At 44.6% G+C, this 15310-nt stretch overlaps 1 protein-coding gene across 1 annotated transcript; it reads left to right on the top strand.

The window, feature by feature from the left end:
* The first annotated feature begins 761 nt into the window (after positions 1 to 761).
* On the top strand, positions 762 to 15133 carry LOC308377467 (inverted formin-2-like). Its single transcript, XM_080854137.1, has 23 exons — positions 762 to 1174; positions 1506 to 1621; positions 2543 to 2702; positions 2884 to 2917; positions 3048 to 3189; positions 4180 to 4312; positions 4586 to 5248; positions 5574 to 5707; positions 6369 to 6430; positions 6532 to 6634; positions 6776 to 6861; positions 7082 to 7182; positions 7808 to 7878; positions 8443 to 8550; positions 8889 to 8959; positions 9320 to 9443; positions 10275 to 10439; positions 11136 to 11238; positions 11478 to 11630; positions 11828 to 11998; positions 12203 to 12526; positions 13082 to 13144; positions 14644 to 15133. The coding sequence occupies exons 1-22, from the start codon at positions 778 to 780 to the stop codon at positions 13141 to 13143; spliced, it is 3483 nt and encodes a 1160-aa protein (XP_080710263.1). The 5' UTR covers positions 762 to 777; the 3' UTR covers position 13144; positions 14644 to 15133.
* Positions 15134 to 15310: the final 177 nt, after the last annotated feature.

Genomic DNA, 15310 nt, shown 5'->3' with positions numbered 1-15310 from the left:
TTGATGATCTCCCTATTTATGTTTTCAATATATTTGTATGTGTAAGTGCTCGGGGTTGCAAGCATGCTTTAATGGGCTTTAGTGTGGTTGAAAGGTGTGGATGTAAGCATTGGTTTGTGTTAGTGTTTGCACAAGCAAATTTCGATGTGTATATAATGCACAATGACAAATAAAGTCTATTCTATTATGTGGTCATCACTATCGGACAACGCACAATTTCAATTGGTCATCAATTCACTGTGAGTCCTGTGTATCATAGCAACGAGCATGAGACTGTGACGAATCCAGTGTGCAAAATTGATTTAGTTTATCATTTATTTTTCGTGTGTGTATGGCTACGTGATAGATCCAAATAATTTCAGCTGGCTCAGCTTAAAAATATCAGATGGCGGCTCAATTTGGTTTACAAAATTATTATCTGGCTTTGGCTGAAACTCTAAATGGCGCCGCTTGGCGGTGGCTTCAGGGTCTACACCACATCAAACCACACCACACCCCGCCCCACCACCAAACCCCACCCCACCCCACCTCACCCTACACCACGCCACCCCACCTCACCCCACACCACACCACACCACACCCCACCACCAAACCCCACCTCACCCTACACCACACCACAAGTTTACCTTTAAAGCTTCAGCTCAAGTGTCTGAGCCTCCTAGTTTATGACTATCAAAACTAGTATTACACACACACACACACCCCTTGTCCTGACACAAACCTTGTCTTCCTCCTCCCCTGTCCTGCAGGAGTGCAGTGCAGTGCAGCTCCTCCGCCATGGCTGCCAAGGGCAAGTGGGGCGCCCTGAAGGAGAAGCTTGACACCAGCGGCAGCGCCCAGGATGAGTGCGACGCGCGGCTGGAGGCCAACCTGGAGAACGCAGACCCCGAGCTGTGCATCCGGCTGCTGCAGGTGCCGACCGTGGTGAACTACTCGGGCCTGCGGCGCCGGCTGGACGCCAGCGACCGGGACTGGATGCTGCAGTTCCTGGAGCTGGGCGGGCTGGACCTGCTGATGGAGGCGCTTGAGCGACTGTCGGGGCGCGGATGCGCCCGCATCGCCGACGCCTTGCTGCAGCTCACCTGCGTGGGCTGTGTGCGGTCCGTCATGAACTCGGCCGCCGGGATCAACTTCATCGTTGAGGAGGAGGGATACGTCAGAACGTTGTCGCAAGGTGGGCTGAACAGACGCACGTCACACTCACGCGTGTGTCAGCACAGCAGGTTGATTATCTTTATCTGTGTGAGATTGTTACAGCAGCACAGTTGTTGTCATCTAGGTAAAGTAAGTAGATGACACTGGCATGATACCTGATCATGATCACACTTACTGCCATTCAAAAACAGTATCGTAATACTGAATAATTTACAGTGAAGACTAATGATGCAACTTGTTTCAAGAGTAGCTCAACAGAGCAGAATCTTTGAATGAAACACATAAAACTCTCTATACAGAAATACAGCACATGTATATGTAGGGGGTAAATAGCTATTTTCTTCCCCCAGCATTGGATACCTCTAACACCATGGTGAAGATGCAGGTGTTTGAGCTGCTGGCAGCTCTGATCATGTTCTCCCCCAAAGGTCGTGACCTGGCTCTGGACGCTCTGCAGCACTATAAGGTCAGTCACAGGTCACAGGTCACAAGCACTCACGTGTACAGGAACGATGAGCACAGGGTGTGTGTTGTCCGTACAGCACGCTAGCACACACATTGCTGCAATTCTAATCTCAGCCAAGCTGAAACTAGCTGGGGTCTTTTGAGGTCATGCCATAACTCAAAGAGCAAGCTTTGGCCAAGCTTTGGCCCTGAGGAAACCACAGATGCAAGCTAGAATGGCACTCAGTAGAGCACATGCCTCCGCCGATGTCCGACAGTGCCTTTTAATGCTGTATTATGCACTGTTAACGAAAGCGAAACCAATGGTGTATCTCGGAAAGTTAGCGAAAGCGGAAATGAATTTGTGCAGGCACTCTTGTGAGTCAAAAATCATTCCAAAATGTAATGGGATCTTCCTTGACCCATGCCACGCCTCTCCAACAAGTCAGGGCAGTAGTTGTTGAGTAATCCTGCTAACAAACAAACAAACAAACAAACAAACAAACAAACAAACAAACAAATAAACAAACGGACAAGGATGAAAACACAACTTCCTTGGCGGAGTACAACTTACATTTGAGGAGTACCATCTTAGATAATCTGCAACCTTTTAAGCTCAAATACATTCTGCATAGAATTAACCTATTGAAGAGTTGAATGTTCCTAACTTCCACAGTATGTTCTCTTTAGCCTACAGTAGATATTCCTTATGAATTCTGCTCAAAGTTGCCGAGACCATAGCAGAAACAAAAATATCCTACAGTAAGACAAAGGACGGAACCTTTGAAATGCGAAGGCAGATTGAAGACGTTATCTTGTGTGAATTCAGCATGTGGGTTGATTTTGTGTTTGTTTTCTTGTTATGTCGGTTTGTTTTAAAAAAACGGCAATGAAAAGATAATCATGAACAAATAATCATACAAATCTTTACGTGTGAAATCAGAATGTGAAGAGCCAGCAGTATCGCTTCAGCGTGATCATGAACGAGCTGCATGCCACCGACAACGTGCCTTACCAGGTGGCCCTCCTCAGCGTGGTCAACGCGCTCATCTTCAGCACCGAGGAGCTGAGGAGCAGGGACAAGCTACGAAAAGAGTTCATTGGTAAGGCCTTAGTCTGTCGGTCAGTTCGGAGAAGTCACAAATGACCCATCACCCTCTAGTAATAAAGACGCTTTTTTTTGGTCCCAGTACTAAGTCAGTGGAGCTTTTCCAAAGGAAAATATTTGTACCATTTTCGCCATCATGGTGAAAATCTTTTTTTTTTGTTCTCATCTCCCCACAGGTTTACAGATCCTACATATCCTGCCAAAACTACGGTATGTTTATAAATATTTTATTTTTATAAATGTTTTTAATGTCCGAACAGCATAAGCGTCTAGTCTCCTCTACCAGCAAATGTCTTCCCCAACACCCCAGAGCTCTAAAACATGTTCTACTGGTATTTAGGGAGCAGGAGGATGAAGACCTGCTCATCCAGTGCGAGGCCTTCGAAGAGACGATGACTGAGGATGAGGAGGAGCTGCAAAGGGTGTTTGGCGGCATCGATATGAGCAGCCATCACGAAGTCTTCAGCGCTCTCTTCACTCAAGTAAGGACCACAGAGTGTTTTGCATACTGTTTAAAACATGAGGATGCCCTAATCAATCAATCAATCAATCAATCAATCATCAATTTTGTATAGCGCTTCTCTAGATGGATGGTACAGACCAGCCCAGCCCAGCCTAGGTCTGGTTACACTAAATCAGTCCAAGGTAGACTCCATAGCCCTTGGGATAACTAGACAAGCAAAGTGTGAAAAGTCCTGTGCGTTACACAAAAACTACACAACTACACAAAAGGATAAGCATAACGAGGTTGAATTAACATTGATTGGTGTTCTATTGCTGGGTGCATCCGGTCGGTGATATCACCTGACACAACGCCCTTTGACTGGAAGTTTCCGGCGCAGATTGGCAGACTAAACAACCCCCGTTGGACAAACAGAAAAGGCCATATGACACATCACAACGCCTCCCCTCGCCTTATCTGATTGGCTGTTCCAGACATAGTAGACACGGCAACGATAATTAGTCATAGACGTCATATCTCTCTACCAGTCGGCAGTCTTGGACTTTTATCTATTCTATAAAACAAAGGCTTTCTGAACATTGAAACTGTAATTAGTCATACTGTACCTACCCCCTAGGTGTAGGGGGCTAACAGTGCAGTTGATGCCTGATGATCTTATTTCCATCTCCACCCCAATGTCACAGGTTGGTAGACACAGCAACCCTTTGTTGTAACCACACCAGGGAGACAGGTATTTACAGTTGATGACAGACCTCCCTTGATCTGGACCGGTCCAAAATTGAATTGGTTCTTCCTTAGCCCATGTTCCACCACTCCACCACGTTTCATGTAAATGGGCCGTTACGTTTTTGCGTAATCCCGCTGTGAGGCGAAAGAAACGAAAAAACTAACATAAACAGACAATCAAACCAAACTAAAAACATAACTTCTTCGGCTGTGAACACAGTTGATGACCCTGATGCCCTCTCCCCCCCACCCCCCCGGCCCCCCACCCCCCACCCCCACCCAGGTGAGCAGCTCCCCATCCTCCGTCCAGCTGCTGACCATCCTGCAGGCCCTGCTGCTGGTGGGCCCTGAGCGTGGGGACTTGTGGCTGGCCCTGGAGGCCTTGGCCGACCGCGCCACGCTGCTGGCCCAAGACTGTAAGTGCGTGGAGATATAGGGGTGGGCGGGTGTGTGATGTGCTGGTGGTGGTACACACACAAGGGATTTCCTTTTCTTTTAATGTTTTCACTTTACTAACAATATACAGTATATCCATATAGAATATAATGTGTGTAGTTCTTTTTAGCTCAAACAATAATTTAAATTCCTGTAGCTTAATGTAAGGCTGTGTCAGTTTTTAGTATTTTCTCAGTTTAAGGAGTAAAACCGTAGCCTTCAAATGTCTCTGTGTGTAACTGTGTGGTCCCCAGCTGAAGTTCACTCCACTGAGCGACTCATGGCGCGGTTGCTGGCTGGCAAAGGCGCATCCGGTCACCAGGAGAGAGAACAGGTTAGGAAGTCAATCAAGATGAGGGACAAGGCTGTGCAGACCGCCCCTATAGAAAAGCTTGGGGAGAAGAAGATGGCCAACACGAGTGTAGAAATCGCTCCACAAGAAGGCCAAAAAACAGGAGCCCCACTACCACCACCACCTCCTCCTCCTGCACCCCCTCTCCCAGGCATGGGAGGTTCTGTACCCCCACCTCCACCCCTACCTTCTATGGGCACACCCCCACCTCCCCCTCCCCCTCCACCACCACCTCTCCCTGGAGTTTCTGGTTTTCCTCCTCCACCTCCTCCCCCTCCACCTCTCCCAGGAATGCCAGGTGTGGGTCCTCCACCCCCACCTCCTCTACCTGGCATGGGTCCTCCACCCCCACCTCCTCTACCTGGCATGGGTCCTCCACCCCCACCTCCTTTACCAGGCATGCCACCTCCACCCCCACCTCCTCCGGGATGTGGGGAAATCATCATTGCCCATACCGTTCAGACTCTGGGTCGCTCCTACGCTCCTCCCCCGAAGCCAGGCCACTACCCAACACTCCGCATGAAGAAACTCAACTGGCAGAAGTTGCCCGCAAATGTAGTATCTGGTAAAACACCTTTTGTCTACGGCACTTTCCCTTAATGGCACTTTCCCTTAATGGACATTCTGTTTATTTAATGCTTTTTTACTGATAGATGCATTTGGTTCTGACGTGTTTTTTTAGTTGACTTTTAAGCCATGTTATTAGAACATTCATAAAAAAAGAGATTGCTATGCTGTTTTTTCTTTAAGTAATGTTTTTTCTTGTAGTGTCATCACATATTTCTAAGAATATCTCATAATATCTGAGTACATTAATTGAATTAAACATGTTTGCCGAAAGCTTCTGTAAATGCACCGCCATCTAAACGCTTTCTTTCCTAAATGCACAGTCAGTCGTTCCATGTGGACATCCACACGGTCCGACTCATCGGAGCCAGACTACTCTAGCATTGAGGAGCTCTTCTCCATGCCTGTAGTGGATGCCAAAGGGACGATTCCCGCGGTTAAGAAGGCGCCCAAAGAGGTGAGAATATGGCAGAGCTGCTGTGAAAACACAGATATGCTACACTCAAGAGAGAGTGATTCAGTGGGTTAACCACTCTGATCCAGTTAAAGCAGCTTTATGGAGTTTTGGTCTAAAACTAGCCAATTATACCTACCTATCGTAACGGTGTTAATTATCGGAAGCCGTGTGTTATCAGCAAACGTTCGCGTTGTCATGTTAATCCATTATTCAACTGAGCAAATTGATTTTCAATGCATTACTAAACTTAGCATTTTGCTTGTTTAACAGAATGGCTGATGTTTGACAGTGACACTGTCCGATAACTGACATAGCTACGCTATGAAGCATACAAAAACCTTAAATACACAACCAACAACTCAGCTGGTACTGATAAAAGCTTGCCTACATGCTAACTAGCTTATAGTGTTGCTTTAAGTTTAATTCACTGTTGACAGTCATGCTGTTGCTCATAATTACTAAGCACAACAGTTGTCCAAATGCCTTGTTTACCCCTGACTGTCCCTCTTTAGTGTTGTTGTTACTCATTGTTCTATTCATAGGGTTCTATTCATTGGTTCCATTCATTGGTTCTATTCATCATGAGAGTACCTTGAATTCTGTATTTATGTGCCACAAAGACGACACAGTAACTGAAATGCAACAATCCTGTCTTTTATAGATATCATTTATTGACGCCAAAAAAAATCTCAACTTGAACATATTCCTAAAGCAATTTAGGTGGTGAGTGCATTTGTTTGTTCCATTGCTGCTATATATCCCTTATTGGTTATGGTAATTTGGTGTCCATTAAACCTTTGATTGTACCTCTTTTAAATTCCCAGCTCCAATGAGGATTTTGTTGCGATGGTTCGCAATGGAGATCGCTCTAAGCTGGATGTGGAGGTGCTTAAACAACTGAAGAAACTCCTTCCAGAGAAGCACGAGGTAGGTCTGGTGTTCCGGGACTTCAGGTAGGCTTCGCCCAGCCTCAACGCTGAAATCTCAAAGTCGCGTCGGGATTTTTGACATACTGCTGCCTATTAATAACCAAACTGCCAGTGATGATCCCATTTTTTCTTTCCACAGATTGAGAACCTCAAATCTTACGACGGCGCGAGAGAAAAACTTGCTGGGGTTGATCAGTTTTATCTACTGCTCATAGCTGTGCCAAGGTAACTCAGAACTTCTGCTCTAAGCAGAGCTGCTGCATCACAGACTAAAAAACTATTTGTGTACCTCCTATCTTCATTCATGCTAATATATGATGGTTTATGGGGGGTGTACTATGAAGTATTCATTATGCCACAACAAGTAATGCTATCAACCTTTTGTAAGTTTTGGATGTACAGTTACAGTACTAATTAGACCCATTTTGGGGTGATTTAAATGCAGCTACCCTCTGCGTATTGAGTGCATGCTGCTGTGTGAGGAGACGACCAACGTACTGGAGATGATGAAACCAAAAGTAGAGATCCTGGATGCAGCCTGTGACAGTGAGTAGAACAGGCCACACACAGGCAGCACACACCCTAGTTGTAGTACACACACCGGAGGGCACAGACCTCCCTTGATCTGGACTGGTCCAAAATGTAATTGGTTCTTCCTTAGCCCATGTTCCACCACTCCACCACGTTTCATGTAAATCGGCCGGTTCGTTAAATAATCAACCTGGTCCTAGTAGACACCCAGAGTCTCTACTAGGGCTATGGTATCTACTAGGTGCGTCATAGAGACGCCATTTTGCCTGTCGCGCTTTGACGTATTGAGTGCTCATTTGTCAACGGAGCATTTTCATTCCGCTACTTCATTGGTGACCTCAGGCAGCACACACCCTAGACCTGAATGTGGTTTAATGTCATGGTTCCCCGAGGTTATCCTAAATGTGGAGAAGTACTTATTTTACATTTATAAGAACACAGAGAACTTTTTCAGAGGACTCTCTAAGAAGCAGCTTAGCCTGAAGCTGAGTATTTGACAAGGACTGAGGATGTGATTTGTGGCAGAGGTCGAGGATGTGATTGCCCCCTTCGTAACTCCTTTGCATCACTGTAATCTGTGTCGTTCTATGTCTGAAAGATTCGTAACTCCTTTGCATCTTTCTAATCTGTGTCGTTTTAGGCCTGAAAGAAAGTTCCCGTTTTCCAGAGTTCTGCAATCTCATTCTGGATGTTGGCAACTTTCTTAACTATGTGAGCATAGATTTTGTTCTTTTGATTTCTGTTTTAGAATGAACTACATTGATTTGGTTCTTTTGATTCTGTTTTAGAATGAACTACATTCATTTAATTATTTTGATTCTGTTTTAGAATGACCTACATTTATTTGGTTCTTTTGATTCTGTTTTAGAATTAACTACATTGCCATTGTTTAATATTTAGCTGTGCTGTCAGTGTGATGAACACCTCTTTCAGGAACAACTACATTTATTCCTACATATTCATATAGTGCCAAAACAATAAAATAGTCTCAGTGTTTCCCCTAGGTTTACAGCTTGGGGGGGGAAGGTCAATTTTTTTTTTTAACTTGACCTTCCAGGGGGGGCGGGCGGGGCCGTTGGGGGGGCGGGCCGCCACCCTAATATCATTGTAGGGGAAACACTGAGTCTCTAGGTGGACACCCGTCCAGATAAGTCATATTATAGAGGCAGGATAATAACCTGGTGCTGTCCGACTACATCTCCACATAGTTAGCACAGTGAGTTAGAGGCACGTCAGCACACCTGCCAACTATTCCTCTTCTTATCTTTGGAAAAGGGGAGTCACACGGGCAATGCTGAGGGCTTCAAGATCAGCACGCTGCTGAAACTCACAGAGACCAAAGCCAACAAGTCCCGCATCACGCTGCTCCATCACATACTCGAGGTAGGATATCTGGGGCACTGCGTGGCGTAACATTAGATGGTCACGTAAGCTGGGCATTGTGGTTACCAGTGCTGTGATTCGACTGTGAAAAACAGATTGTTAGTAAAGGTAAAGGATTAGTGGCACATAAGAGTTTGGCTCATTGGCATTGGCTTGCTTACTGGAGACTGAATTAAGTCAAATACAGAAAGAGACATATAGCTGTGTCATATCCAAAGCTAACTAGTTTAAATGTAACATGCAACAGTAACTGTGTGATGCCAGCTTGACATGCCTCACTAAAGGCCTAGACCAGTTTGAAGAACTGGGTTTGTGAGTTCTCTTTCATCTGATCACAGGAGGCCGAACAGAACCATCCTGACCTGCTGAAACTTGCTGACGACCTGGAGATTTGTGAGAAAGCCGCAGGGTAATTCTGGATATGTGAATGTATACATTTGCACACATTTGCCATTTTGTATCTTATGTTCAGTACTTATTGCCAAGTTATGTTATATAAGTACTCCAACATGATATAACATGTTATGTCTTGTTATGTTATGGTAGTGTGGTATGGTGTCCTGTCCTAAGAATTTCAGTGCCCAGTCTGACTCTGTTGTTCTGTGCATCTGACAATCAAAAGACTTGACTTGACTGACTTTTTTTACCATTATCCATACAAAAGATGTTACAGAAGCATTCTTCTTTCCATCAGAATCCATCTTGTTTGTTTCACAGTGCTTTGCCAGATAATGCCTCTCTCTTTAACTCAAATATCATCTCCAAACAGAGTCAGCCTGGATTCTGTCCAATCAGAGGCGAACGCCTTGATTAAAGGTCTGAAGGATTCAGAAAAGAAAGTTTCCTCCTCTTCAATAGAGGACATTAAAGGACAGTATCTGAACGACATCAGGGTACGACCTCCATGCCCTTGTGTACTATTAATCTGATGTTTAAATAGTGCTATTAGTGCTCTGTGGATTATGACATTCTGATGATTAAAAACTGTATAAATAGTAGTATTAGTGCTCTGTGCATTATAACATAGTGTGTTGATTAAATACTGTATTAATAGTAGTATTAGTGCTCTGTGGATTATGACCTTCTGATGACTAAATACTGTATTAATAGTAGTATTAGTGCACTGTGGATAACGACATCTGATGATGAAATACTCTATAAATAGAAGTACAAGTGCTCTGTGGATTATAACATATTCTGATGATTAAATACTGTATAAAAAGTGCTATTAGTGCACTGTGGATTATGACATATTCAAATGATAAAGTACTGTTTAAATAGTAGTATAAGTGCACTGTGGATTGTGACATTCTGATGATTAAATACTGTATAGTTCTATTAGTGCACTGTGGATTATGACATTCTGATGATTAAATGCTGTATAAAAAGTGCTATTAGTGCACTGTTGATAATGACATATTCTGATGATTAAATACTGTATAAATAGTAGTATTGGTGCTCTGTGGATGATGACATATTCTGATGATTAAATACTGAATAAATAGTGCTATTAGTGCACTGTGGATTATGACTTTCTGATAATGAAATACTGTATGAATAGTAGTATTAGTGCTCTGTGGATTATAACATATTCTGATGATTAAATGCTCTATAAATAGTAGTATTAGTGCACTGTGGATGATGATATTCTGATGTTTAAATACTGTATAAATAGTAGTTTACAAAGAGTTTAAGTGACTGAAACACTGCCTCCCTCTCTGAAGGCCTGCCTGGATCATAGTGCAGATCTGGAGGAGCGCCTGGCCTCCATTGAGAGGAAGAAGGAGGACATGGCTGTGTACTTCTGTGAAGACGCCGCACGCTTCTCGCTTGAGGAGCTCTTTGGGATCCTGAGGACTTTCCGTGGCCTCTTCCTCAAAGCTATTAAAGTATGAAGATAATACGCTGTAGATTGACCGATGCCATGTAACTGTAAACCCTATTTATGATGTGTGGGGAGACCTTTACGGAAAGTATCCAGTGACCATCTTGACCAGAGTAGCTGTATGTCTTTAGTTGATTCAAAATCCTATTTCTGTCCCTACATTCTTTGGACCATAACACTATCATCTAATCATCAGCCTTACTGCTTTCTTTGAGAGCAACCTTAGTATCTTCTACCTGCATGTAAGAATCCACCTGAGTAGCACCTAACTGCCCCAGTGTAGAATCCACCTGAGAAGCATCTAACTGCCCCAGTGTAGAATCCACCTGAGTAGCACCTAACTGCCCCAGTGTAGAATCCAACTGAGTAGCATCTAACTGCCCCAGTGTAGAATCCAACTGAGTAGCATCTAACTGCCCCAGTGTAGAATCCACCTGAGTAGCACCTAACTGCCCCAGTGTAGAATCCACCTGAGTAGCACCTAACTGCCCCAGTGTAGAATCCACCTGAGTAGCACCTAACTGCCCCAGTGTAGAATCCACCTGAGTAGCACCTAACTGCCCCAGTGTAGAATCCAACTGAGTAGCATCTAACTGCCCCAGTGTAGAATCCACCTGGATGGTTTTATGAAGTATGATTAAGTTTGAGGGTGAGGTCATGTTTTTCCAGTGCTTGTCTAATGTGGTGCTGTCATCGTCAGGACAACCACAACAGAAAAGAACAGGCCATCAAAGCGGAGAAGAGGAGGAAACAGAAGGCTGAGGAGGAGGCCAAGCAGGAGAGAGGACCAGACGGAAAGATCAGTGGGTGTCATCTCTACAAACCTCTGACTTATCAGTGTTGACTTGCTTGCACCTGAGTGTGGCGTATGGTGGCTGCAGAGCAGGCTACATTTTTCTGAAAATGCCTTTGACTTTTACTTCTCCCTTAACTCACCACACTGTTGTCTTCTATGTCCATCAATCACTAATCAGTCATTTCCTAACATTGTGTCAGGAAAGATGTGATGCATTTCCTCTCCCTGTTCCTGTTCCTGTTTCAGTACGCAAAGGCCCTCCCATTCAAGAGGAGGGCTGCATCATCGACCACCTGCTGGCGGACATCAAGAAGGGCTTTGCACTGAGGAAGACCAGGCCACGGGCAGACAAGGACAAACTGCCACCTGGTGGCAGGAACAGGCATAGCATTCAGACTGGTATGAATTTTCTTTGTTGACATTTTCTGACAGTACCTCATATGCTTGATAAATCTTTTAGGGAGAGAGCTGAAAGATAGGTTTACTACAAAGAAACCAAATAGACAAGTAAATATTGTTTTATTGTATTTGTGTGTGTGTGTGTGTGTGTGTGTGTGTGTGTGTGTCTGTCTGTCTGTGTGTGTGTGGGGTAACAGATCAGACCACGAAACCTGAGGAAGGTCCTATCCCTGGCACCTCTGATGCCCCCGCAGAAGCCCGAGCCGGTGATGAACCTGTGGCTCAGAGCCGCCACCCCCAGGAGTCCAGTGTGCCAAGCCCTCCGCAGGATGACACGCCACAACCAACCACACCCATATCAGGGCCGAGCCCTCCGCAGGACGACACGCCACAACCAACCACACCCATATCAGGGCCGAGCCCTCCGCAGGATGACACGCCACAACCAACCACACCCATATCAAGGCCGAGCCCTCCGCAGGACGCCACGCCACAACCAACCACACCCATATCAGGGCCGAGCCCTCCGCAGGACGCCACGCCACAACCAACCACGCCCATATCAGGGCCAGCAGTCGCCCCCGCAGACTCTCTGAACCGCCCCGAGCAGTCCGAGGGGGAAGAGCCCCACACTGAGGTGTGCCACCCGCCCAAGAGGACTATAGCAGGGCCTCAGGAGAGTGAAGGGGGTCTGGGTGTAGACCAGGCAGACGTTAACGGGAGTGCGCGCCTCCTTGTCGGAGCAGTGGGTCCGACGCCAGCGAGCCGGAGCGAGGAGAGCGTAGCGGAGGAGGTAGAGGAGAGGGACGCCTCGGAGGAGGTGCCCTCTGCTACGGAAAAAAAAGCGGTTTGCACGAAGGGTTTGCACAACAAGGACACGCAGAGAAAAAGCCAAGGTAATGTCTTACACAGTAGCCTAATGTGCATTTATTTCGCCCTTTTCCATGACTGTAAAATGCTGTTTAAGGTGACCTTTTCTGTGTGTCTGCACTATGAATGTATATGGCTATTGATATGGCCATATATGTATATAGCTATTGAAACGGCCATACGTATGTGTATATAGCTGTTGAAACGGCCATATCAGTTTCTGTTCCTTTCTGTAATGGCCCTTCTAGAGTTTACATATTCAGGTTAATTAAGTTGTATGATAAATAATATACAAATATCACTTTTAGAAATGGCAGATGTTCAAATGTCTCTTATTAAGTTTAATAGACAGTGCTGGTTGTGTCCTTCTTTACAATGAGTCATTAATGGGAGCTTATTTGAACAGCCCTTTGTGAAGCACTGTGCTCTCTCAAGACATAAGATAAGGCCAGCTGAAACCCTTTTGGTTTTGGCGATAAATAAGTCATTAATTGACATATTATATAAAGTATACGTAGTACAGCCTGAAACCTGAAAAAAAATGTCTTCCTCTCTTTTTGGGGGGGTTCTCCTCCACACAGATTCGGGTACAGGAGACAAGCACATGAAACGCAAAAAAAAAAAAAAATGTGTTGTGCAGTGAGGTATGTTCATATTCCAGGTTGCCATGTTCTGTGGTGAGGGGGCAAATAACTGTGATCATTTGCACTAAAGCTTTCACGGTGGTGGTGTAGCCTGATCTGCGCCGTTTAATCCCCCCTCACGCTTCTCCAACTACCACTCATCCAGGTCCCCGGGTCTCTGTAAGTGTAGCTGACTCCATACTATCACTGTGTCCCCCTCACTGTTCGTCTGGAAATGTGGGGCTTCTGGGTGGCGACCTTTGTGTCTGTCAAACATGTCTCTGTCTCTTGTGTATGCTGACATTGTCACTCTGGAATGGGCACAGGCACACTGACAGACTCACACACATTCAGACTCTACATTATCTATCTGTCTGTCTTTCTGTCTGTCTATTTGTCTATCTATATGTCTCCCTTTCCCTCCCTCCCTCTGTCTGTCTCTCTCTCTCTCTCTCTCTCTCTCTCTCTCTCAATTCAATTCAATTCAATTAAAAGGCTTTATTGGCATGACTGCATTCAATACAACGTTGCCAAAGCATTTTTACATAAAATGTAAAATCACAATTAATACAAATAAATAATAATAATAATAAAAATAAAAATAATAAAAAGTCGTAGATTGTAACAATGTGGTATATAAACATATAGCAGGTTAATCTCTCTCTCTCTCTCTCTCTCTCTCTCTCTCTCTCTCTCTATCCACTCTCGTTGAGCTGACCTTATTAAGGAGACACAAGCCCCCTGCTGGAGAGCGCGTAGCGTAGCGACCAAATGAACGCCAGTGGACCCGACATATTAACCCCCCCTGCTGTAACCAGATCACCACAGCTGCAGCAGGCAGACTCAGACTCATGGAGAAGTAGCACACAGTCGTTTGGATGCCTGCCGGGCTTCGTATTGATTAGCATTGATTAGGTCTGAGTGACTGGTGATGTGGCACGTAATATAGTGGACATTTCGTCAATTCCCTGTTTTAGATTTGTCATTTTGAAATGTTTTCATTTATCCATGCAATCTCAGTGCTTCTTTCTTAATCCTTACTTCGTCGTTGTTTTGACTAGATTATCCGCTTGCATTAAACTGACTGTTGAAATGGATCAAACTTTATCGCTCTCTGATGAGAGAGCTTGAACTTTCTCTCTCTCTCTCTCTTAAGACATATAAGGATGAGAAGACTGGTGATGTTAAATACTCTTTACAGTTTGTGTTTTTAAAACAACAGGGTCCATCATGTCGTATATGCCTGTGATGGCATTGTTAATGGCCTTTCAGTTTAGTCTGCCATCTAAAGTCTGCTCCAACCCAGCAGGTCTGTCTTATTACGGTTAGCTGCTTCAATCTGCGTTCTCTCGCTCTCTCTATCATGTGACCTCCTGGCTGTCCTCATGTATTTCATTTCACGCGCTCAGCAAACTTTAATTGATGGGAATATGTGTATGATACTGTTTAATTCAATGTGGTTTCCTTTTTTTTGTGCTTTCATTTGTACCTCACTATTGCTGTTTGTGTTCTCTCCACAGGGGGCGCTAAAAGGAGAAACAAAAGCAAGTCCAAAGGCCAGACATCCAAACTAAAAAAATAGATGGACCTTTGATTCTGGATTTGAAAATAAAACCTGATACTGACCGCATGGATAACAAAAGCAATCTGCAGTATGTCCACTGACTAAGGGGAAAAGAATGTATGGAGTCTATCCCCATCCCCGGACTCTAAGAAGGAAATATTCACATGTGCCTGATCTGAAAATGTAGGCAGTGTCACCTAGCCTACATACAAAGAACATCATGTTACTCTGTGTAATTCAGCACATTTCAAAGATATGTGACAAACGAACCTGTCTATACTGACTAAAATGATTTATTTTCTCATATCAGTTCAGGCCAATCAAGCTTTGGTCACTGAGAGATGTTATTTTAAATACCATATTTTCTTACTAGAAAGACTCTTGTTTACGCTGATAACGGTTGCATTCAATCTTAAAGCAAATACTAGAATGTAAAAAAGTATGACAATAAAGTGGCTGCCTCGTTGGAGTCTTTCGCATCTGTTCTACGTTTACCTTTCATTGTGCGTATCAAGTGTGTGTGTGTGTGTGTGTGTGTGTAGGTGTGTGTGTGTGTGTGTGTGTGTGTGTGTGTGTGTGTGTGTGTGTGTGTGACCGAATACATTTATCTGCACAGACAGGCT

This window comes from Sprattus sprattus (assembly GCF_963457725.1).
Source record: "Sprattus sprattus genome assembly, chromosome: 16".
Taxonomy (NCBI): domain Eukaryota; kingdom Metazoa; phylum Chordata; class Actinopteri; order Clupeiformes; family Clupeidae; genus Sprattus; species Sprattus sprattus.
The sequence above is the reverse complement of the archived record's forward strand: the minus strand, read 5'-3'. Positions and strand labels throughout refer to the sequence as shown.